The 25282-nt window shown below is 46.0% G+C and overlaps 1 protein-coding gene across 1 annotated transcript in view; it reads right to left on the bottom strand.

The window, feature by feature from the left end:
- Nucleotides 1-24705, bottom strand: part of LOC121714990 (MAGUK p55 subfamily member 7-like) — a 29706-nt gene extending 5001 nt beyond the window's left edge. The window contains exons 1-15 of the mRNA XM_042100269.1: nt 24620-24705; nt 23824-23915; nt 22195-22313; nt 19816-19893; nt 18024-18104; nt 16595-16729; nt 13663-13744; nt 13096-13181; nt 12727-12801; nt 12295-12488; nt 11579-11643; nt 9548-9559; nt 9386-9424; nt 4809-4973; nt 1321-1401 (exon numbers count right to left, since the gene is read on the bottom strand). Coding sequence (XP_041956203.1) covers nt 1321-1401; nt 4809-4973; nt 9386-9424; nt 9548-9559; nt 11579-11643; nt 12295-12488; nt 12727-12801; nt 13096-13181; nt 13663-13744; nt 16595-16729; nt 18024-18104; nt 19816-19893; nt 22195-22313; nt 23824-23851 — 1240 coding nt within the window. The 5' untranslated portion in view covers nt 23852-23915; nt 24620-24705. The remainder of the gene's footprint in view (nt 1-1320; nt 1402-4808; nt 4974-9385; nt 9425-9547; nt 9560-11578; nt 11644-12294; nt 12489-12726; nt 12802-13095; nt 13182-13662; nt 13745-16594; nt 16730-18023; nt 18105-19815; nt 19894-22194; nt 22314-23823; nt 23916-24619) is intronic.
- Between the last annotated feature and the right edge of the window lie 577 nt (nt 24706-25282).

Raw genomic sequence — 25282 nt, forward strand, 5'->3', positions numbered from 1 at the left:
TACACACACACACACACACACACACACACACACACACACACTCCAAAATAAACTATAAACTTTTACCGGTGCTAGGGGGGTGGATGGGGCAAAGCCAGGTCGGTATTACTTTCTTTATTTTCATTTTTTTCACCTCCTCTAGTCTGTCAAACACCCCTGTGTGCAAATGTATGTGTAATATATATATATATATATATATGATACATTAAGGCTTGCCAGCAGCTTTCATGGGCATGTGATAAACTGACTTCCTGTGCCTAAGCTGAGGTAAAACTGTACTGCCGCCCAATAAACCGGACCAGAGGGGATATCTCAAATACAAGCAGTGAGGCCCATCAACACGCCAATGTCACTGGGAGAGATGGAGCTGCACTATGGCCATTAAACATCATACATATTCATCTGCTGCAGATAAAATGTCATGAGAAAGCCACAGGAGATCAATGGCCCCAGGCATACATTGCTGCTGGGTGAGCTATGCTGAACATATACATGTAGCATGAAAAATATAGGAATCCTGGCTGCACGTCCACTGTTTATCAATGAAAACTTTGAGCGGTTCCAGCCGTCATCCGCAGCTGTCATGTCTAGCAAATGGGGGAGATGGACTCTAAATCACAAACGCTGACCTTCCCTATCACTCCGTGTGCTGTGCGCTTAACTAACATAAATCACCTAAATGCATCTGTCAGGTAAAGTTAAAGTCTGAAGTTAAAGTTGGGTCTGGTTGCTGCAGGGCTCATGCTTGGAGTCCATTCAAAAATATTGCGAGCTGTAGCAGAAAGAGAGGGAGAGAAGCTTTGCAGAAAGAGAGAGAGAGAGAGAGAGAGAGAGAGAGAGAGAGAGAGAGAGAGAGAGAGAGTAGTAGGCTAAATGCCAGTCACAAGCAGAGAAATGGCATTGCTCCAGCCTGGAGAAAACCGCTCTCCATCACTCTGTGCTGTCACTCCAGCACACACACAGACACACACGCACACGCACACGCACATGCACGCGCACACACACATGCACACGCACACACTACCCCAACACTTTCTTTGCCTCTTTTCTTCTTTCTTTCTTTTCCTCATTCATCCCCTCTTTCTTTCTTTCTGTCACATATACATTGCACTCAAATATTTACTCAGACGCTTTATATGAACGCCTTTTTATATAGCGCCTAAGTATAGGTTCCTCTGGAATGGAAGCTTAATTTGCTGTGTGTGTGTGTGTGTGTGTGTGTGTGTGTGTGTGTGTGTGTGTGTGTGTGCGTGCGTGTGTGCGTGTGTGTGTGTGCGTGTGTGCGTGCGTGTGTGTGTGTGTGTGCGTGCGTGCACTCACGTGGTACGGTGACGCTGTAGAGCTCAGGGTCAGACAGCAGGAGCTTCCTCTTCAGCTCACTCAGGCCCACTCCACTAGGCCCTGAGGACGGAGGGCCAAACAGCATTACAATCCCATCAGCCGACGGGGCACACTTCTGAGGATCAGAATAATGGGGCAGAATCTTTGCTAATCAGCTAGATGGCAAAAACCTCTGAAGATCTGAAGAGAGCCGCAGATCCCCCCCCCACCCCTCTTGGACGAGAACAAGAGTCGTATATCGGTCGTGCAAAACAACTGCCATGCTCAGCGTTCTCCAAACTCTCCACTTGAGCAAACACATGGGGCTCCACTTCAGCCCTTCTTTAAAAACACTGTTAGTAGAGAATAATCAGCACATCTCCTGTAGCTGGAGGAGTGGAGCAGTGCAGGCTGTGCCAGGATCAGCGACTCAGCTCCCCGCGAGCCGAAGCACATCATGTACACAATGACTAATTGTAAATCTTTACTTGCGCTAGCCATTCCCAATTCCCATTTATGAGCACATGGTGTTTCACTTTGCCCATTAATAAAACATTGTTTGTTTCCATTTCACAGTGGTGCAATCAAGGGGACCTCCGACCGCAGTCAACAAAGCCCTTTAAAAAGAATGAAGGCAAAAAAAAAAGGTTGAGTTTGTTTCTGGGTGGCTGGAACCTACACATGAGGAGAAGTGCTGAGACCAACAGCTCAAGACCTCATCCAAGGGGCCACTGCTCATCCCTGCAGCCTGAGTGGACGCTCTCTATGTGTGTGTGTGTGTGTGTGTGTGTGTGTGTCTGTGTGTCTGTGTGTGTGTATGGTGGCGTGGGGTGCGTCCAAAGGCATGAAGCAGCCCTTTCTCCCAGCAGGCATCTGTGCTTCCCATCAGAGGGGTGCGAGTGCGCGGCTGACGGGCTCGCGGTGTATTGATTTCAGTCTGTGGCTGCAGCTCGCCGCGCCTCTCCAAAAACACAGAGGCCTGTCTCTGTCCTGGCCAGGCACCCCCAACCCACCCCCCTCTCTCTCTCTCTCTCTCTCTCTCTCTCCCACTTTTTCTCTCTCCCTCTCTCTCTCTATCCCGCTCTCTCTTTCTCCCACTCTCTCTCTCTCTCTCTCTGTCTCTCTCTGCTCCTCGATATCTGGAAAAGCCATATTATTATTTCCACAAGATGAACTGTCTGTCTGATAGGCAAAATCAAAGCACGCGAACCAACATTGCTGTCTTTAAGGGGCAGAGGGACAGGGTTACTTCTCGGGGAACATCTTTAAGACTCAAAGTCAACAAGGATGAAGTCCCAGCATGCCGCGCTCATAAATGGACTGTTGATACAGAGCGAGATGCCTGGAATGCCTGCCATTCTAATCATGCATAAAACGGCTTCACCGGACTCCATATTCGGCACAGGGTTCCGTATTCCTTTTCACTAGCAAATGGCTTTCACAGGACACCCGGGCAAACAGAAACAAATCAGGCAGCAAATGAGAGAACAGACGAAAAGAAGGGGGGGGGGGGGATGGGCTTAATCTCTCCTCGTTTGACGTCATGCGGGCGAGAGACTCGCCTCGGAGCGGCAGCGATCATTCCGATCAAAATTGCTGGACATTAATGTTTGTCCTGCTGCGAGTTGATTTGATTGAAAACCATGCAGGCAGCAGCCAAGAGAGGGTCACTCATATGCATGCTACATCATGAGCTGACGTTCCAGTCTCTGTGGCTAAACTGGACACATTATGTTTTGGCCAGTTGGACATATGAGAGTTGCATTTTGTAGGAAGAAGCAGTTGTTTATGGAGTAGAGGAATATGGTCACTCATGCATACAGAGAGAACCATACAAGGAAAAACCGCCAATGTAGACCCTGAAAGACCTAGATATAGTTTGAATTAAAACAATTTTGCCTTATTATAAGCATTTGGCCAAGTAGTGTTTACTTACTGGTATATGTGTATACTGACATACTGACAAGTATATATTCCACTGACATGAAATAATATCAACCTTAATTCAAAATTTTGCAAGAAATATGATCATTCAGAAAAATGAAACCAGTTGGAATGGATTGTCTAAAGCAAGGTGTTTGGATAGATTTTCCAGACTGGTGAGGCTTCAGTACTGCAGAGATGATGGCCCTTTACAAGAAGTGATGCTCTCATTGGAAATGGTGCCAGGGTCAAGGCTCTGTCAAGCAGCTCATCCAGGAAGAGAAATGACTCACACTTCCTTACAGTGATCCTGCTGAAACACAGTTACCAGTCCTCTCTCAGCGCTTGCTGTTCACCTCATTTCACTGTGCCCTGCGGTCCTTTCATATCTTTCCAACACCATTCAACTTTGATTTACCTCCAATACTACAGACAGCCTTCTGAAAGACAGAACCCAGCTATAGTGGCATTTGACTAATTAAACCAGTGCCAACACAATGACGAATTGTAAAGTACACAGAGTGGCATGAACATTAGAAGTCATTTAGAAAAGTTGCATTTACATGTCATCATGCCTTCTCCCAAGCCCTCCTCCATCACCATTTCTCAGAGTGGCAGCCAAGAGCTGTCTTTTCACCATGCTCATAATCAATCCATACCCTAACCTGATGGATTGTAGAGTCAGGGGATGTCAGTGGGTTCAAACCAAAACAACAGCAGAGCTGAGGACATGGAAAGGCCTGTGGTAGAAACGGCCACTGATGACTGCTACAAGTTGACCCACTTTGGAAAAACAAATCCAGATAGAACTTTTAAGAGTCGTTTCATTTGACTTCACATAGGAACCTTTGAACGTTATACTCAACACCCTCAGGTGTTTGGTATAGGTTTAACCACAGATGTTACACAGTAGCTTTTTCTATTGTTGAAGAACTCTTTTGAGTAACCAAGAACCTTCCTCACCAATAAATGTTTTCTATCTGTGGAAATTGCTCTATGCATAGCCTTAATGATCTCAAAGAACCCATGAAGTGCCTTTCCAAGCGTGCCCTCCTGTTTGAGGGGACACGCACGCCCAGTCGCCTGCCTCATTAAGTGGGCGGCCATTTTGACAACGACATTAAAGCGAACACTGAGCAGACCTCAGAAACCGGAGCTCCCAGGCGCAGTGGCGAAAGCAGATACACAGAGCAGAGATCCCTCTGCCTCACCGCCGCCGCCCCGCTCTCTGGACGAAACGCAAAACCCCTCGTGCCTTCTCCAAAGTACACACGCCGCTGATTGACGTTATTAACTTTAGGCCTGGCGACAGGAGATTTAATTGGGAACGTTTACATTGGGTGTCCAACGAGGTACTTCTGTTGGAGGGACCCGGAGGAATGCCGTGGCTCTCGCACTCACTCCCGCTCGCTCACACATACATCACTTTCCATCCCTCTTCCGAGAGAAGGGAACATGGAGCTCTTTCAGGATAGTCTTGGCAGCGATAGGGGGAACGTTGGAATCTGGAAACAGGAGCCCTACCGGTGCTACCATTAGGATGGAACTTGCTTCCTCACACTCACCGAACATCAGCACCATGCGGCGAGGGTCTCCCGGACCCCTCTGGTAGGGGACCACCTCCAGATAGGTGGGAATCAGGCCATGGCGATGTCTCTTGAACCTCCTCCATCTCAACTGTCTGCTGTCGCTGTTCCGCCTGCTCAGCCGGAAGCTCTTCCTTAGGCCGGCTAAAAAAAAGACAATACAGTCACAAATGTAATATATAAGTAATTATATTCAGAGGGAAAAGATCATCAGGCTCATTAACATCAATTGTGACACTGCCTACATAGTTCAGTAGTCCTCCTCCACAAAACGTTTATGATTAAAAAAAAAATAGAGGTGGATATTTTACTGCAACTGGAGTAGATGTATGCCTAGTAGATGTATGTCCCAGGTGGACCCATTATCCCCCCACCTCCTGTCATCTATGTAACCATCAATTAGTTTCCCTGGGTTTAAGGGTATGCAGTCTACCACAGACACATGGTACTAAGTCAGCTTGACACTTAAGCATGAAGGCCTACTGTCTGTGAAGAGAGTCAGAGAGGCAGCCGACTGGACCAGGACAGACGGCCTCAGCACAGTGACAGATGTAAAGTCTAACTAATATCCTTATACACAAGACACCTGATATTCCACTTCTGGCCCTAAACACCATGATTAATGACACCAGAATGCCGCTGTGTGCTCAGAGGAGGCAGAGAGTTTGAACTGGCGGAGAAAAAACGTTGCATTGTTTCAATAGTTTCCACAACATAGCAAAACCACAGGCTTAGAGCATGGGGGAAAGGCAGAAATCAACCATCTGAAGCTCTTGTTCTTTCCAAAGCCATAAAGGGGATTTGACTGTCCAGCCCAAGCATATAAACAAAACACGTCGTACGTCAAACATACTATTACAAATGTATGAATTCAATGGAGTGTACCATTACTAATTATGGACTTTCCAATATTGGGCATTTTGGTTGGAAAGATGGAGCAGAGTTATGAAATAAGCTGAAATATTTAATAATAGGTATTGGGACAGAGTCAAGTAAGGCACTAAGTAGAAATTCAGGCCCATCAAAACAGCAGTGTGGGTGGTCATATAGAATTAATTATTAACTAATTGCACCAAACATGTCTGTAATTGTTTCATAGGCACTGGGCGGAATTCATTGCATGTCCTTCTCACCAACATGTTACAAGCAGATGCTCGGGTAAGATCTCTACTGAGTTTATTTGCAGTAGCCTTAAATGCACATAGGCGTTTGATGGGCCCCACCAAACATCTCCCAGAATCTCTTAAACTCTTCCAGACAGCTCGTCCGTACTCAGAGAGTAATAACCACCCCCGTGGCCAGACGGCTTCTGTGTAAATAAATCAAATAGGAGTAAGGCTGGGCTGACACTCCGGTAATTAATCCAAGGCCTGCAAATTCATTTCATCTGGACAGGCCAGTGTGACAGTCGAGAGTCTTCTCTCTCTCTCTCTCTCTCTCTCTCTCTCTCTCTCTCTCTCTCTGGGATTCGAGTCTTGGCTGTGGAGGTAGAGCAATCTTATTGGTGACAAATCTCACTCAAAGGCAATGAGATTAAAATAGCTGCCGAAAGAACAATAGTACGTGGGGGTATTTATGCGCTCTGTAAGGAAATGTTCGTAACAATGTTTGGTTTGTGTTGTGCTTCTTCGGAGGAATGTCCAAGCTTGGGAGTGTGTGGCCTCCGCAACCTGATGGGCCTTTTGCCGGTGGAACCATATATCATGAGAAATGAACCCGACCAGCGGAGTCCCAAACCACTCAGCCCCTTTTATAGGCACAGTCCATCATGAAACTGTCTGCAAATGCATCTCATCTCTTCTCCTACTGTGGTTGTGTCCATCACACACTAAAAGTGTGTGTACCTATGGAAGTCAAGCAACCCAGTGGACCACTGCGCTGTGGCAGGGAGCAGCCCTGGAGTGTCGGCCTAGAGGCAACTCAGAGGCAGTCAATGATGAGGCCGGAAGTACAGCTGGATTTCATGTTCCGCACAGCGCCTAGAAGCAGCTGGGTGATCTGAGCGATCACGCAACAGTGATCGCTCATGTGCCTCCGCTGCTGGAGAGTGAGGAGAAAACGGACCGCTGAGATGACGACAAACTCGATGAAGACTCCTCTGTCAACGGCCTGGGCTTATCTCAGATCGACCGCCCCTCTTGCACATGTGAACGTTTTTCGGTGGGCCACTCGATGACAGGGACCAGACCAAGACCACAAACAACACGCCCCCTCATCCACACACACACACACACACAAACACACACACACACACACACACACACACACACACACACACAGAACCCCCTCCCCAACCCAGCCGTTCTGCCAGGCCGAAGTGAGCGCGGCGTTTTCACACGTCAGCTAAATGAAAGCCGAGCGCAGCTCAGCACATGGATGTGGTTAGCTGCGCCAATCGCGAGATCATCACGCCCCCCCCCCCCCCCACACACACACACACACACACTGTGGGCCCTTCAGCAGGGGCAGGAGCGGACGCTGAGGAGCTTCCCTGAGCAGAGCTGAGATACCCAGCGACGCCTGTCTGTAATGACGTGGGCACCTTCACCCCCGACGCGGCGACCGTGCGGCAGGGCTGCAGACCAGCAAGCGCCGCGGCTCTTTTTCTCATTACACGCGCCAGGGACTTTTCTGCTCCCTGGATCCAGCTGCTGAGGCGTACATTCAAGGCTAGCTCGGAGAAAAGACGATGCTGGCGCGTCATTGGTGCCCGCAGTGAACAGAGCGCGGGTGGCAATGGAGCTAATAAAACAAATACCAGCCTCCTTCCAGCGGCCTCCGTACTTCTTTTATTTTCCATGTTTTTGCTCGCTCGCATACAGCATGTGCTGTCTGTAACAAGAAGGGGAAAGGCGACACGGAGGGAGAGGAGAGACGCAACGCCACAAATAAACGGAGAGGGCCGAGAGCGGACTTTTTGTGGAGAGGCGGCCGAGAGGGAGCTGATGTGTCAGCACAGACAGAGAGGGACGCTCCGTCAACAAGACACCAGCGCCCCTTTAATCACCTCCAGTCGTTTCACTTACAAGCACAGCAACGCAGCTGTTCACATCCAATGACTCCGCTGGGTTAACACCGCAGCGGGTATTTGGCAGAAGTCTTTCTTTTCTCTCCTTCTCTCTCTCGCTCTCTCTCTCTCTTTCTCTCTCCCCGCATGATGAGAAAAAGAAGCTTAACATCCTTCACACTCTCCTCTAGCCACCCATCTGATACTGATCAGATCATCAATGCTGATTTAGAGCAGGCTGGCGTCGTAGCTGCAGAAAGCGCGATATGGAGCCCCGTGCTCTCCCGTGTTCTCTGGTGCAGTTCTGCGCACACCCGCCCCCTCAGCCTATCTGTGAGGTAACTCGTAATCAGACACTGTTCCAGATTCTGCTCGCTTCCTGACTAAGAGAGCCCCAAACACATTGGCTGAAATTGATGTATGATGATGTTCAATAGGAGTCCTCTAGTATCAAAAAAGAGCAGTGTTTGAAATTGCATCAGCTTGCCTGGGAAAGCCATTATCAGTTTAATGAAGCCCTCTGATTGCCCCATAACTGGGCTCGGCTAACGTAGGCTTGCTGCGGCTACCTGACGCTGAAAACATCCAAGGGTCTGGAGAAGTAGGAAAATGATCTGGAGTTTCAACCATGCATTAGTGTCTTGGCTCCCCTCGGCCTGTGGGACTGCATACTGATTAAATAATCTGGTTTGTAAATAGAGCCTGTTTTTAATGTGTCCTTGTTTTTCCATGTCTGGATCTTATTGGGACTTGGGAGCTGATACCTTTTCCAGGTTCCACCCCCCCCACTCTCTCAATACAACCTGCCCCTCCTATCATCCCTTCCCCTCCCCTCTACTCCACTCCTCATCCTCTTTGGTGACCTTTTCCCATCCCATAATACTCTGGATCTTGACACTGTCCTGGGTTCCTCTCCTCTCCGCTGCATGTTTTTCTTTACTTCTGAGGAGGCTTTGCTGAGGAGATTTAGAATTGAATTATGGTGATTGCACTAAAAAAAAAAAGCAATGGATGCCACTCCCGCCTCATCGTCACATTCCGGCATCCAGCTTTCCGCTTTTCTTTCAAACGTCATAAATCTCATCCTTTATAGAAGAATTCAGTAATCCTTTTTTTTTTTAAACTAGAACTCCTTGCAATATTTCTAAGACATATTACTTCTCCCGAGGCTTGGGATTCAGTGTGTGGATTTAGGCATGTTTTGCCATCGTGTCCCTCCACTGGAGAACCCTGATGTCTGGAGTTCATCGGGGAATGCCAAGGAGGAGCAAGGAGCGAGTGCAGCTTCTGTTACACTCATGGCCCGTGGCTCGCGGCTTAATGAGCACGTCTGACATGTATGCGCTCTGGGTGCCTCCGATGTGCTTCACTCTTAATGGAGCAGCACAAAGCACCCAATCAGGAGGCATTAAATCCTGTGCCATGATTACATCACTGCAACCCCCCTAACCAACATCTGTGTGAACCACAGGCCACCCCACGCACTGAACTCCGTCCAAACAGCAGAGTTGTAGACAGTCAAATGAGAGTGTAGAAGTGTGCTGCTCACCTATGTGGATTCCAGTTATTGCTCCGTAGTCAACATCCTCTGTGGGACATTGAAAGCAAAAAGAAAAAGAAGGAAACAGATTAGTATGTTGGCACACCATGGGTAAAAACATGAAATAAGAAAATATATACATATGTAAAGGCATGTAAAGGGATTGCATACCCCTCCTCTCTTCTGTATAGCAAGCAAAAAATAAAGGGGGCACCAAGTTAGTTTTTCATCTTCATCATCTTTGTATTCGATATACAAACAGTTTCACAAACACCCCTTGTGGCAAAAAGCAAAAAGCCTTGCACTAACTAAGATGGCAACAACAGCATCATTTTTTTATACTCTAATTGATAACATGTCTGAACATACACTTGCACAAATGTTATGGTCCATGAAAGCAAGTAGTGACCCAACCAGCTTAACCATGTGTCATCACCTAAATAACAAAATGAAGAAAGGCATCTCGTGCTATTGGGACACACACATGAATGTACTGTAAGCTGTCCCCAATGGAACATGTGGCACTAGGTTGACCCACAGATGTCTGTTTTTGAGTTTGAGTAAGGGTGTACGTGTGTGTGTGTGTGTGTGTGTGTGTGTGTGTGTGTGTGTGTGTGTGTGTGTGTGTGTGTGTGAGTGTGTGTGCATGTGTGTGTGTGTGTGTGTGTGTGAGCTATGAAAGGCTGTAAAGTGACCCCGTTCCATCATCGCCATATGATGGGCCCTGAGTTACGGGCAGGTGTCACTCTCCTTCCAAGCCAACAGGCAGATGGGGTTTTATGAGAAAACCGCGTCACTTTGAACAGTCCTACAATGGCTTTTCAAGATGAGATGGCTGCTAAGATATTCCAGAGAAGATCCAATTCTATCCATCTGGTTCTCAGTCCAATTATATGTCCAACTCTAAACTTCCTCTAAGTTAGAAGTTTTCATCTCAATTCTGAACATCTGATTTAAATGTCATACATTCATAAACACTTTGACTGATTGACTGCTTGGTTAGAATCGCAACATGCAACATGGAATTACAATGTGATAGATGGAACAGGTCTGCGGTGAAGCGATGGAAGTTTGCAGATGCAGGTGCTTTAGATCATACACACAGCACAATTATTATAGCAAGCGCGTTTATCAAACTTGGGCCACGATACACTACACAGTTGTCTGTCAAGAAACGGACTGATAGAAAACCTGCAGAATGCCTGGCACAGTGTGAGTACTTGTGGGAATCATACTACAGCTTTGTAACCTTTCAAAAGTTATACTACCACTATTACTAGGCACTGTTAGTTAAAAGTCTAAAGCTATGTAAATTAGTGGTAACTGGTAAATAAAATGTTATTTAGGGATTAGTGACGTTCCTTCCCTAGATATGTATTTGGGGATTGGACATTTTGTTCATTTTTTAATTGCTAGCCTAGAAGTCAAAACAAAGACATCTCTGAAGTCCTCAGCCATGTGGTTAGACCTGCTATATAACTTCACTTTCTTTAACCCAATCCTCCACCTCTCCCTATAATGTCTCGAGCATGGCTGTTTCCAGGCCACGGCACAGCCTGTGGTGGATGTGTTCACACACAGTAAAACACTCTTTAACGTGTCCAGCAGAGCCACGGCGCTTTAAGCGCACTTCCTTCACCTCCGCTAGGTCACTGCTGCTGGACGGGGTTCAGGAGACGTTGTGCACTTAAGCGCAGTCTATATAACACCCTGAGAGTCCCTATCACTCGCGGGCTGCTGCTTGACTCTGGAGGACACTGGGTTCAAGCCTCTGAGTGAGCATTTGGACATCAGCGACTCCATTCCAGACGCTCGTTAAATCCTCAGATTCACTATAAGGAGACAAATGAGCCTGAATGGAGACAGTCTATATTATAGATAAAAATGGTTTGGGACCTTCAGGTTAGAATACAAGACAATTCAGCTTTTAATATGATTATCAATAATATATAGGAAATACTTTAAAGCATTAATGAAGACGAATGGTATTATTTGTCATCCTAGTGCTACCTAAGCTTTCTGCTGTTCCTCCGCAGGCTATGCAGAGACAAACTATATAGTGATCAATTACATGTGGCATATGAAATAGCTTAGTAATTCCTTTCAATGGTTTCAGAGGAGACCTGTTTGTCTTCAGAGGAGGTGCAGTCTACCTAGTCAGTTTCATGTCAACCTTGTCCTGCATTTCATCACAATATTTACCTGGCCCATGTCCCAAGCTCTTCGGTGGATGGAAGAGTGCTTCAGGCTTCTGCAGGGTGACTCTCCTACAGAGGAACGAGTGCACCACAGTCAAATCATCTGGCCTGGAAACAGTAATCACCTCCCTAAAGGACCTACAGCTCCGAACTTACCGTACTGTACCCGGCACAGAGATAGCATCTCAGAAGGCCCACATTCAACCTGCTGAGAGAGCTTAGTTTCAGGGAGCACTGAAGGCGTTCAAAGCCTGCCAAGAAAGTGCTCTTGGTCTACACGTCTGTAATGCACATCATGGAGGCTTTGAGCGCTGTAGTAGTTTCCATGCAGTCTACGCTGTCCAAAACACATCAGCACCTGTGCCATCATTTGATGTGATGATTCATTTAGGCAGATGTTGTCCCAAGGATCATACACACACACACACACACACACACACACACAGGGAGGTTTGGCTGCTTCTGGACTTAAAATTCCTGTCATTGTTAAAACAATTCCTAACCAAATATTGCAGGTGGCAGTTGGAAGAGCAGTGTTTGGAGTCTTGTTTGGCTAATCGTGTGGACATAAGAGAGTGTCAACTGACGTATCAGTCAAGGTATCGCCACGTACACACTGGTCTTGCTGGTGGTTTGTGTGCGTGTGTCTCATTGAACGTGACCACTCTGCGCATTCTGTGTCTGTGTGAGTGTGTGACGGCACGGTGAAGTGACCCTCACCTCTCCTGTAGCTCCCTGGACGGGATCAAACCTGCTTGGGAGTCAGTGTCGTGGTGCCTGGCTTGCCACCACACCTCGTCGTCCTCACACACGATCTGCAGGACGTTGCCCCTCTTGAATGCCAGGCCTGCCTGTTTGCACGGTATCGCCGGGTCGTCCTCCGGATCATAGTCGAAGAGAGCTCGGACAAAAGTCTGACACACCACCGACATTAGCAGAGAGGGGCCTTGCCACTACTACACCACAAACTTGCTCCCTGGACAATGGGTAGCTGTGGTTTCTGAACATTTTTTAAAATGTCAAAACACCATGTGGTAGATATACCATCCACAAGGTTTATATGAATAGAAGGCTATGCCATTACTTTACTTCACACATGCGGCCAATCAAGCTTCCATAAAAACCAGTGCGCGCTGTTTAAGGAGGACGTACCTTGGTGCTGCTGACTGTTGGCTCTTCTTTGGTGCCTGGTATCACTTTAAAGGTTACGGCCCCATCCGCCTGAGCCTGCAGGAGAAGGAAACGAGAGACTCTCATTGTGCCAGATCTGTGTTTCACCCTGTATTATGCACATAGACACAGACAGGAAGCAGAGCTGTGGCCATTTTGAACACACACACATGCACGTGCGCATGCGCACACACAAACACACACACATACACACACAGACACACACAAAGACACACACACACACACACACACACACACACACACACACACACACACACACACACACACAATCACTTCTGGCAGAGACACATGTGTGAACTTGAAAACAGAATGCAAAAGTTGCTGCTGTACCAGTATGGGAATAATGTCTTCCAGGTCCTTGTCCTCCATCGGGATGCCATTGACTTCCCTGAGCTCATCCCCCTCATGAATTAATCCTTCAATGACAAGACTCCTCATCAGGCACACAGCACAAGACTCCAACATAAACACACAACGATCCACATACCTGAACTGGACCAGCTGAGGGATAGGGAGGATTGGACAGTGGATTAAGCTTTCCACTAAAGCAAGAAGTGACTGTTTGGAACAACAGGAGAACTCCTCCAAAAAACTTTCCTTTTAATTTGAAGGAAGACACCATGTTCTCTCAAAGCTTCATGGAAGAAAAGAGATCATGCCTCCTTAGAGGATTAACTCAGAGTATTTTGCTCTGGCCAAGTGTCCTTAGTTCAAGCATTGGTTTGAATCATAAGAAGTAAGTTGATAAAAAATGATTTCTTTATCTGTCCTGGGGAAATTCTTTTAAGTAAACTATGTGTGGTAAGTTTCAGTCCACATTGTTTACTGTTCTGTAATAACATCCTAGTACCAGTAACATTGCAATTATCCTGTTCTAAGTGAGGTCTGGTCACTCACCACTTCGATCCGCTGCTCCTCCCTTCATAATGCGGGCCACAACGATAGCGCCTGTGACTTCATCCCTCCGTATAGTGGCACCCTGCAGAAGAGGCAACGTGTTGATATTGCACCCAAATATTTCCCCAAAAAACTCTTTTCAGTCAGTAGTACAACACATCACTACAGGCATACAAACATGAAGTGAGCATGAGCAGGAATTGTCAGGTTACCTTCAACTGTGGCAACAACTTCTCCCATTCCAGGGTCCAACAAATTACAAAATTCATTGAATTTGATAATGGCCATGTGGTATTTATTCCAGCACTGGCATAGGCAATTTAGAGGCGGCAATGGGCTCCAGTTGAGAGTGGAACGTGTCAGATATCCAGGGAGCACAAAGGAAATGGTTTTGGCTCATTGTCATGCCGTCATGTTAGCTTTAGCGCACTGAGAGACAAGGCCACTCGGAGCACTGCTCAAGGATGTATAGCACAGCTGAGAAGGACAAGGACGTAACTGTTGAAAACACCTTTGTGTTTGTTGATATAGTCTGTCAAACATTCTATCAGTCTTAATCCAATAAGAACAAACCTGTCAACACTTCTGACAAGTCCGGGAATGGGTTGATTTCATATCAAACAGACTCGCATTCAGAGTGACGGATCGGAGTGCTTATTTTGCTATACCTAATGCCAATTTAACAGGGTACACCATTTGCTTATCACATTAACCATCGGCTGACACACACCCAAGCACTCAACACGCCTTCAGATTTTGGCCTCAGCTGCTTTTTGTTTGCCCGCCTCACTGCTGATCAACACATCACAATCAGCCACGCTGGTCCAACTTCAACAGTTTAGGTTAAGCCCACTGCACAAATCAACACACGTCAACAACCGGCATACTGAAATAAGCTCCAGTCCAAACACTAGCGAAAGAGACACAACCAGCGGTGGAAGGGCCTCTTAAATAACTGGTTGTCGGAGGCACCGCTACCATCACCATCATCAGAGACCTGCAGTTTGCCACGGCGTGCAGTGCAAACGCAAAAAAAGGAAATAACTGGCGCACAACAGAAACAGACACCCCTCAAGGCTCTTTGGCCACAGGCACCAGCCGAGGTGGCCTACCAGAGCTAATCACAGGGTTGGGCCCCGCGGCGCCCACTGCCGCCATCAGGGCCTGGAGCAATCCTGCGGGGATGGTAGCATTTCCCCTGAGTCATCCCGCACAGGGCACACCCATGGGGGGCACCTGTTTACTGCCTGACTTCCTGTTACCAACAACAGGAGAAGGGACGTACACACACACACACACACACACACACACACACACAAAAGACAAAGGCGTATAAGTGGTGGCCCAGTCCAGTCTCCGGCTGCAATGACACACTCGGTGAGTGAACAGTCAAAGGTCTGGGGTCTGGGGGCCCGTTTTCTTCTCCTATGGCAGTGAAATTACTCATCATCAGGACGATGTCCGGCGCCTGGCATGGCCCAGGGTGATGGGATCCATATGGGCCAGCAGTGGGTCTGATGGCTATTACTACTGTAGGCCTTCAAACACATAATCACTCCTGGCTGTTACTCTAGACCCCGCAGCTGCACACTCGGCACACTCGCTGCCCCTTCCTCTGCCTGGTGAGAATTGAAGCCATATCTCCACGTATCGGATGATCGACTTGCTACTGAGTGTATGACAATCCATGAGCACTGTGCCCTGCATGAGTTTTCCAGACAAAGGAAGAGGGGGGAGCCGTGACTCAAAGTGGGCTGGAGGGAAGAACTGAGACTCGCAGGGAACACTGCACTGTGTGTGTGGAGGGGAATAGATTACCAACAAAGACAGCAAAGGTCAGCGTTCATATACATAAAATAACACCGAGGTACATAAACAAGTTGCAGATATGCAGCAATAACGTTCAGTCGTTTTTGTCCGGCTCAAAAATGTGTGACTATTAAGATCAAGGAGAGCCATGGGAAATCCATCGGATGTGTTTGTGTTTATAATAATAACACAAATGGTAGAGGCAGAAGACAGAAGAGGGAAAGAAAAACATCCCAGAGAGAGAGAGGGGGGCGAGAGAGGAGAAGACAGCAAGATGACTGCAACCTGGTCCCTTGCAGACCAACTTGACATTTGTGTGGTGACATTTCATACTTTCCATTTCATCCTTGGAATTCATCAAGTGAAATCTGCTCCCCCCCCCCCCCAGATGTACAGTGGAACTCTTTGTAAGTTTTGCATTAAGAGTGGGACAAATGCCATGCTTGGATTGCATAGAACTGACTGTGCTGTAGGATCAACCTTGTCTCCTTGGCTTGCATGATAAAAGGGTGCCTATAATTTGCCTGCTCCTCTGTCCAACATTACCTATTTATGTGCATGATGCCATATCTACGGGATGCATCAGTGCATATCCTGGCTGGTCAGGGATGGAAAAGTTGAGTGCAAAACTCCAGAGCACAGAGGTGATCCAGATCTTTCTCTGACCCTTGTCTTGCATCCCCTCTCCACTCTCACTCTAGCCACATGTCCGGCTGAAATCACCGGCCAGCCATTGCAGCATGAGCTCCCCTCCTCCTCCTCTTCCTCCTTCTCCTCCTCCTTACAAAAGCTCACTGAAAAGTGGCTCATTTCCATGACCCTCACCTTAACCCAACACATCATTACTGCTACCTAATTACAGGTTTCCTGGAACCGGAGCTTTGGACTTTCCCACTCAAGGATTCACTGTCTTTTTCAGGAGTTGCCACAGCCATATTTGTGTGTTTGGAACATCTCTGCAACACGCAGCTTCAAAACAAGCATGGCTTAGTCACGTTTGCATATTTTAAGAACATTGGCGGAAAAACTTGCCAACCAAAAAATGTGGAATAAAGTTTTGTTATGTCTTTGATTATCAGCCTATGTTTGTTGGCTGTGAAATACTGAGGAGTGAAATAGTTACAAGGGGCTCTTCTTTTTTGACGAGCTGTACAATCTTCACAGAGTCTTCCTCTTCGTCACAAATGTTGTCGGGCAGAGGCGGCAGCTCAGGGTCGTAGTCTTTCCGTGCCACAGAGTCGTGAACAGACAGCAGACTCTGTGGGGAGAGAAGCACTTCGACTCAGACCTTATAATACATTAGCGATCCGACATGAGACAAAGCCATGATGTATGAGTGTCTGGAAGCCCATGATGATGTATCTCCGCTTAATCTTTTGAGTTTTCAACATTTCCAAAACAACAAACACAGATTTATGGGTTACATGACCTATAAAAAAACCTTTCCCGGTTTAAAAAGAGCCAACCAAGCCAAGATCATTTAACCTGTCCAAAATAAATCCTGTCATATAGCAGACGCCCTCGTCATCAGCAATCTTCTGTTATTCTAATATTCAGCTACTTAGTGTTTTTTGACTCCGTAATTGGTCGGGCCCATTTCGGCTCCGCAGATGCAGATTGAGGTTATTACAGAGTAGGGGGTTAGGCGACTGTTCGCTTTAGGAGCGTGCAACGGCCCTTTTTAATAGCTGTAATGAATGGTTTCATCACTGTGCACATTAGCCTTGCTAATGACTCTGATGGGGAGAACATTTGTCCTCTCACCGGGGAGCTATAAAGGGGAGGCCAGACAAACACATCCCACCTTGATTGATTTTCCATCCAAGAAATGGCCCATGTCTGCTTCAGCCCCAGGCCCCTCTATCAAATGGCCAGTGCCTTTATGTGCTGCTGTGGAGTGGGTGGTTCTGAATCAAACTAATCTAAGTAGGTCTGCCACACACAGACGTACTACATGAACTTGGATGGAACACTTGTTAATGTTATAATGAATTGTCAGAGGATTTCATCCAAACTTGTTCACAGTGTTAAGCCCAGTGTAAGATTGTCCTTTGTCTTCATCTGCCGAACCCAAGACCTTAATCAGTACTTTTCTATGTGTGAATGATGCAGTCCACAGGACAGTGGACAGAGGAGACAGGCACATTGCTTCGACAGTATGAAGAGGACTGGGGGAAAGTATTTGCTTGACTTCCACATGCCAAGCAACGGAAGGCACTCTTGTAGGCAACAAGAAAGCATACTTCAACTTAAGTTATCTGTAGCTTGTTTCGAGGGAGAATTATTTTGGTTTTATATGAAATATAAAATGCCACAACCTTGTGCGTCTGTTTGTCTGTGTGTGTTTGTGTGTCAGGAGTTTTATTTATAGTTTTTTGAAGTATTATATAAAATATCACAAAATTACTACAAAGGATATGTGTATGGCAAAATAGTTCTAATAGATGTTGGAGACCTAGATGCTGTATGGAAATTTGAGAAACATATGTGCTGGCATATTAACTTTTTAAGACTACATGTATGTGAGGCTATGTTTGTTGCAAATTTCTTACCTTAAGATGGGGATTGGATAGCAAGTAGCACAGTTCAGCTGCCTCTGGACTGGCATAGGATTCCTTTAGCTCTACCGCCAACTGGAAATGACCACAGTTACAGAGAATTTAATGACTGAATAGAGAGAAGAGGCAAATTCGCATAGTGGGTTGGCACCATGAGGTTCAGCCTGGTCCCTCGACAACAAATCATCAATACTCTAGAGCAATTGCTGACATTTTTAATACAATTTTTAAATCAGACATGGATGTAAAATAAGTTGCTCATAACTAGGACGTGATCCAAGAGTGCGACAGCGCCAGGAAGCTGAACACAATTCAATCACTGTTCCCCTAAACTGCCTCACAAACTGTTCCAGATTTTTTAAATAAACCAGAAAATAATGTCCTTCATAAAGCATGATTTAAAAAAAAAACATATTCAGTTGGTGGTGGTGTAACGTCTTCCCCCAGGGAGGTTGGGGAAGAGGAACTTGTGCTGCACGTCCTCTAGAAGCAACAGTGGCTAGCTGTGGCAGTAGCTCTGAGGGTCGCGTCACTTCACCTGACATTAAACATACATTCTGCTCCTCATGCTGGAAACCCTACTCTGCAGGGGAAATGCTTATAACAGCTTAATGCTCAAAAATGTCCTCCCTAGCCTCACTCTGCGGGGAGCTGGAAAACTGATATCTCTTTAGAAGACAGAAAGAAAGAAAGAAAGAAAGAAAGAAAGAAAGAAAGAAAGAAAGAAAAAACAATCCAAGGCCTGGGTGTAGACAGGAAGAGTGTGGCCACTAAACTGACGCTGAAAGAGCGAGCGCCACAAAATTCCGCTGGTGTCGAGTTTTCAGGACACGCAGACAAACAGGACCTGTTTTGATAGCAATCACCCAAACCAAAATAGACAGATTTATTAGGCACATGTTCATACTCCTAATGGATGGGTTAGAGCAAAACTGGAATGGATGCCCTTCTTATTTTCACTAAATAGCAATCAGATGAATCCTGGAGTTCTCACTACACAGTCTACCACGAGACGACTTCTGCTTTGAGCCCGATCTCACACCAGGGACAGATTACTGTGACCTGTCATTTTATAGCTGCATAGTCAGAGCAGGCCTGAGCACTGAGGAGCATGGATTTGTACTTTTGTGCTGTATTCTTGGTCATGCTCCAATACCCAAGTAAACTCTCGCCAAAAACTTGAAGCATTGGGGAGGCGGGGGGTGAGACTGTCATCAGCGTATGGTGCATGACTAAATTTTCATGTGATGGTGTGTGTGTGTGTGTCAGCAGGGACATACTGTTAGCTAATATTTTTATGTTTGTATATCCTTTTGTAACTGTAACTGGTGTGTGTGTGTGTGTGTGTGTGTGTGTGTGTGTGTGTGTGTGTGTGTGTGTGTCAGCAGGGACATACTGTTAGCAAATATTTTTATGTTTGTATATCCTTTTGTAACTGTAACTGGTTGTGAATGTATGTGTGTGTGTGTGTGTGTGTGTGTGTGTGTGTGTGTGTGTGTGTGTGTCAGGTTGATCCTACGCTGCTGCCCTGGGACCTATCTGATAATCCCTGACAGCACCAACGAAGAGGGAGAGCAGAACAGTGAAACCTCAAACCCCAGCCAACTCCTCTCCACTGCCCTGGATACTCTTTCCACCCACCCCCCCTCCTCCCTCCCTCCCTCCCTGCCTGCCCCTCCACACCCCTCCCTGCCCCTCCACACCCCTCCACGCCCCCGGCCTCCAACATCCAGCGAGCCTGTGAGAGGGAGCGGCGGAGTAGGAGAATGCTCCAGGGAACACTTACCTCGCCTGCCAGGCACTCTGCACTGTCCTGGATGGGTTTGGGTCTATGCGCTCCAAAGCGCAGCAGTCTCTCATAGACCTGCAAGTGTGAAGAGAGAGGGAGAGAGGGATAGAGAGACAGAGAGAAAGGGAGTGAGCGAGAGATGAAAAGAAGGTAGATGATGAGAGAATGGAGTGATGTGGATACAGAAATAAAGAAGCGGTTGAATCAGTTGCTTGGTAGGGGGTGGTGGTGGTGGTGAAGGAGCGGTGGGGGAGGGGGCACTGGGTCCTGGGAGGAGGTGGCCTGCCCTGCACAGACGGGTGAACCCAGGAACCCGCGAAACCCCAGACACAGTGGTGTCCGTTAACAAGAATCTCTCTGCATTGTCTGAGTAATACATCATGGCACGGAGCCGAGGACAGATGATTTGACAAGCAGAGCACGTCTCGGCATGCTAAATCAGTCAAAAGAATAACAGAAGAGCTGCTTCAGGAAAAGCACAGGCTAGCTGGCCGGCTGGCTGGCTGGCTGGCTGGTCGACGGGTCTCTGTCTGTGTGTACGTCTATCTGTCTGCCACTCAACACGGGGGGAGTGCAGGGGAACTAAAACTCAGCGTCGCATTAGTGCACAAGAAATATGTAATCATATTTATGACCCTCACATAGCTGAGAGCCCTCGTAAAAGAAATGGATTTTATAACAGTTGGATTTGTTGAGACAACGTCGTAGTTTTTTTGTTTAAGTGTTCACGCTACTAGCCGAGCAGCCATACGTTTGAACAGTTAGGCTTATGTTCTCTCTCCCCCCAGTCTGGGTCTTCCTGCTCTGTCTGCATCTCTGTGCTCATAAAGCGCTCGGTGTTGGCTGTGTCGCTTGCTTAATGCACGCACATCTGCCAAGTCTTGCACCTCGTATAAAGGCCCGTCCAGAAAAATTCATCCCATTTCATTCGTCTTCAGTAATACTTTTTGGGAGATCCAACTGTTTGATAATCTAATGAATTTGATCCTTTTTTTCCACCGTCAGATAGGAAAGGCTGTGTCCCATCTGTGACATTGAAGTTGTGGAATTTCTCGGATATAAAAAGGAACAATAATAACATTATTGATCCAGCATGTCCAGATAATAAAAAACAAAATGCCCGTAAGGGCTCGATGTACTTACTCTGAAGTGTACACTGAATGTGAGATCAAAGCAGTGGCGTTGTTTCTTATTTTTATTTGAATAGGCACTGGTTCAGCAAATACGAGTGGGCATAACATTATAACTCTAAAGCAAATAGTCTACTAGAACGCAGGAAATAAGATTAATAAATCACAAATTTCCTCTTAATATAACTTCCCCTTCAGTCCTTCACGTCTGAAAAAGCAAAATAAACAAACAGAAAACATGACTATAAATTATGATGTTCCATCATATCCAGTTGTTGCAAAACATAGTGTCAGGTAATAAATACAGAATGGCTGTTTATACAGCATTATATTGTCTCATTTTAAATTTGTCTGACCTCAGTTAAGAAGCATCCATGTTTTCTCAAAGTGACTTGTAAAATGTCTTGGATGCGAGCCTGTGTGCGTGGACATTATATTTCAAACCAAGCTCTCCTGAAGACATTTGGAAGTGTGTGGCCATAAATAACTCCACCACTTGTTTTACTCTATGAATTATGTTTTTTCCCCTCGGTCTAACAGACATCAGTTGTCCTAATGGAGCAGGTGCGCTCTCTATACTAGCCCTGAGGCTCACCACCGATCCCACAAGCCTCCATGTTTTACACAGTCCACACAGTGGACAAAACATGAGGAATAGCCTTATCACCACAGGACAGGAAGTATGGTTACTCCATTCGCCACAGAAGAACATCAACAGCCCATAGAGGCTCTGACTCTGGACCTTTATCTCCAGCTTTCTTCGTCTAGCGGTTTCTCCTCTGTCCCCCCTTCTCTCTCCCCTTCTCCCACAGCACTGCAGCGGAGCACAGGCAGCACCAGACAACATTTGTTGGAGCCATCAGCCTCGGCAGCCAGCAGATGATGCTACTGGGTGTGCTCGCACGGCCGTATTTTTGGAAGTCTCGTCTTTTCTGTCACTGAGGAATGTCATCACTCCACAGAAGGTGTCCATCAGGTTATTACCAATTGTCAACAAAGAATTATTACGGATTGCTTGTGGAAAGAAAGGAGGGGGGGGGGGGGGTAAAGGGTAAAAATGAGACAGAACAAATAGGTCCCTATTTGTTGGTTTTGGAATGTAGACATAAAACCTGACTTGTGTTATGTATGGATTGGTGTGTATACGTAGCCTACATATGTATGCTGTGTGTGTGTGTGTGTGTGTGTGTGTGTGTGTGTGTGTGTGTGTGTCAGTGTATTAGTGGATATAGATTGAGAGGTTCACCCTGATGAGCAAATGGAGCGTGTTCCCCATAAGTGTGTCCTGCAGGAAGTTGCTGTCCTCGCTCTCGTCCATGTGCGACTCCAGTCCATACAGCAGAGAGGCTAGCAGTCTGCACACACCTGCAGGCCGGGGAGAGGGGTGAGGATGACAGAGACAAATAAACACACTCACTATACACACAAACACACTCTTAACAATGACAGCACTGCAATCAATGTCATAGAAATTAAACTAGACCTCACTAATCCCTTCACTTCTCTCTCTCTCTCTCTCTCTCTTTCTCTTTCTTTCTCTCTGTCTCCTACTTTAAAATGCATTATTTCCAGCATGTGGATACAAGTCTGTGATATTTCTATGTATGACAAGTTGCAGTCCTTCTCTGTTGGTGGCGTGTCAGTGGACCTTCTCTGAGATGTTTTCTCTGCCAACACTTTTATAAAACCTGCACTTCCATTTCCTTGCTGCAGAAAAAAATTGGGCATTAATCACAAAACTCTGTTTATTCTCAGTCATTTGACCACAGAGAACTGAAGGATTAAAAATAGCTGTCAGCGCCTGATATGTTCCGTCACTAACGCATAATTTCTCTGGCATGTTGCATGTTCGCTCATGCCGAACCAAGTTAAATAGGTCTTCAGTGTTTTAAGTCATACCAGGACCATTCAAAAACACTGGAGAGATGATAATGTCCACAGATGTCTGGCTGCCAGATTGCACTGAATGGATTATTAAACTCAATTTAGGGAGAGATACACCAGAGCTGGAGGCTGCGGAGATTATGGGCAAGTCTCGGAGGACGTACAAAATGGAAGGCGGCTGTAGAGCTTCCAAATGTAACAAAGCCTCTTGTTAACCTGCACTGTAAAAGTCTATCTGATAACCAGTGTTAGCGTACGGCCCCAAGGGGGTTAGATGTGGACCCATGACCGTTTTCATGGCCTGGACGTCAGATCACTCTATCCCTCTGAGACTCTCTACTGCATGTATGTGAGTGCCTGTATCTTACCTGTATCTTGCTCTACTCATATCATGTGTCTATTACATGTGTATCTTACATTTAGGTATAGGTGGGAGCTTGAATTAAGATTTCCATCTATCCACTATGGTCAATAAATAAATATTAAAATATGTATTTAACAATCAGGATGATCTATTTTACAGTAGTTTTGCTGTCATACCAAGTGTCAAATAATCAAATATGTGTGTTTTGCTGTCCTTGTTACAACCAGATGCAGCTCTTCAGCCATCTTTTTGAGTTTAAAAAAAGCTGGCCGCCAAGCGCATCATGTCCTAAATGCAGTTTCTCCTGTATACACACACAGTCCTCTCTTTTAGAATGGAACACTGTTGTGTCAGGCCAACCAAAACTCATCATGCTGAACTCCAGCTGCTGGCCACCTGCTTCTCCACTGCTTTTATATGGCAACACATTTTAGTGTGACCACTACTGAGAGCCAATGAGAACAGGGACTACATTGGGACGCAGCAAGGCCAACTTAGACAGTAACCAAGCTACCATCTATGAAGCCTATTCTCCCATTCTGAGGCGGCTGTCGCCGTATTGAAATGATTGACACACTATAATTTGATATAAGGTCAAAGTCCAAGGTCCCTGTGTCCCCTACTCACTTCCCCGTCCGATGGTTGGATGCAGCATTCTCCTTCGTATATAAATAACACAACTGATGATAACAAGGGTGTCAGGTACTGGCTTTGGATCTCTAAAGCAGAAGAGGGTGAGAGGGTGTGGAGAGAGAAAGAGATGAGTTAGTGGAAGATAATGATCATTGATACATTTTTTACCAGAGACTAGAAAAGTAGAAATATTATCCATTTCTTCCTTAATAGTCATTGCAAACAATTTTTCGAATATTTCCATGTCATTTGTAATCATGCAGCTCTATCTGCTCTCCGGCTGTTCAGAGCATCAAATGCATGGAAGAGGACTCTGAGATAATGTCCCCACCTAGTGGTGAAATGTGCTACCTGGATTTCCTGTATGATCTTGGCACTGATTTGTACAGTGATATTCCCTAACACCAGTGTTTAAGATTAAGATACAAAATACTTGTAATTCACATGTGAAGATTACATCTATTGAAGTCATCTAAAAGAAGAGCATTAATAAATTATGCATTTGTGTGTTATGAAGTAGCCTATGTTAAAGTACTAGATCAAATTCTCAATGAAGTATGACCAACAAGTCAGAGATATATTAGATGTATTAAACATTCAGGAAAAGAGGATTTGACAAAAAAAGAGTCAGCACTCTGAATCTATCAATGACACTAATTAAATACTGCATTAGAATACAACTAACTGGTGAATTTAAAACACAAATGTATAGAACACTAAAAGATTCCAGATGGAACTAACAAACCCAATCAGCTCTATCTGATGGATAGACGGTTCAAGCCACACTGACCTTTTCAGCTTTTCTCTTTCAAACCCAGTTCACCTCTGCAGTAGGCTACGCAGATCTGCATTAACACATCAGAAGAGGAGATTCACGGGAGCTTTTTTTTACTCATGTCCAAACCACAGGAGAGCTGGAGCAGGCAGACAGAAGCCACTCGCTGGAGACAGGAGCCACTGAATGTAACACACAGTACTGCCCTGGATGATAATGATCAATACTGACCCAATTATCCTAGCGAGCACAAACGCTCGATGGAAGAGAGGAGCACATGATTGTGTTGGCTTTCCCTATCTATGGCCCTCTACGTGTTTAGTGGGTCAGTGTTTCATTAGTCTACTCGACCAGAATGAAACCATTATCTCCCAGTCAGCACTTTAGCCCTACATGTTGTTTTTTTACATTGAAATGAATAATTATTTACTTACAGGTTGACAAATATGCATCCCCCATTAGTTTTGCTCAATCAGACTTCAGGCTATTTGCCAGTCATTGAAGGGTGAAGCTTAATCCCTTTTTAAATCCTGCCAATCAGAAACCAGATTATATTTGAGAATAACTTGACCCTAGGCCTAGGCTAGCCTACGTGTAGGCTATGGTCTGAAGTAGGCTAGCCTAGGCCTAGGGTCAAGTCCTGTGAATCCTGTACTTCCAAGTGAATCCTGCACTTCC

The sequence above is a fragment of the Alosa sapidissima genome, chromosome 1 (genome assembly GCF_018492685.1).
Source record: "Alosa sapidissima isolate fAloSap1 chromosome 1, fAloSap1.pri, whole genome shotgun sequence".
Lineage (NCBI taxonomy): Eukaryota > Metazoa > Chordata > Actinopteri > Clupeiformes > Clupeidae > Alosa > Alosa sapidissima.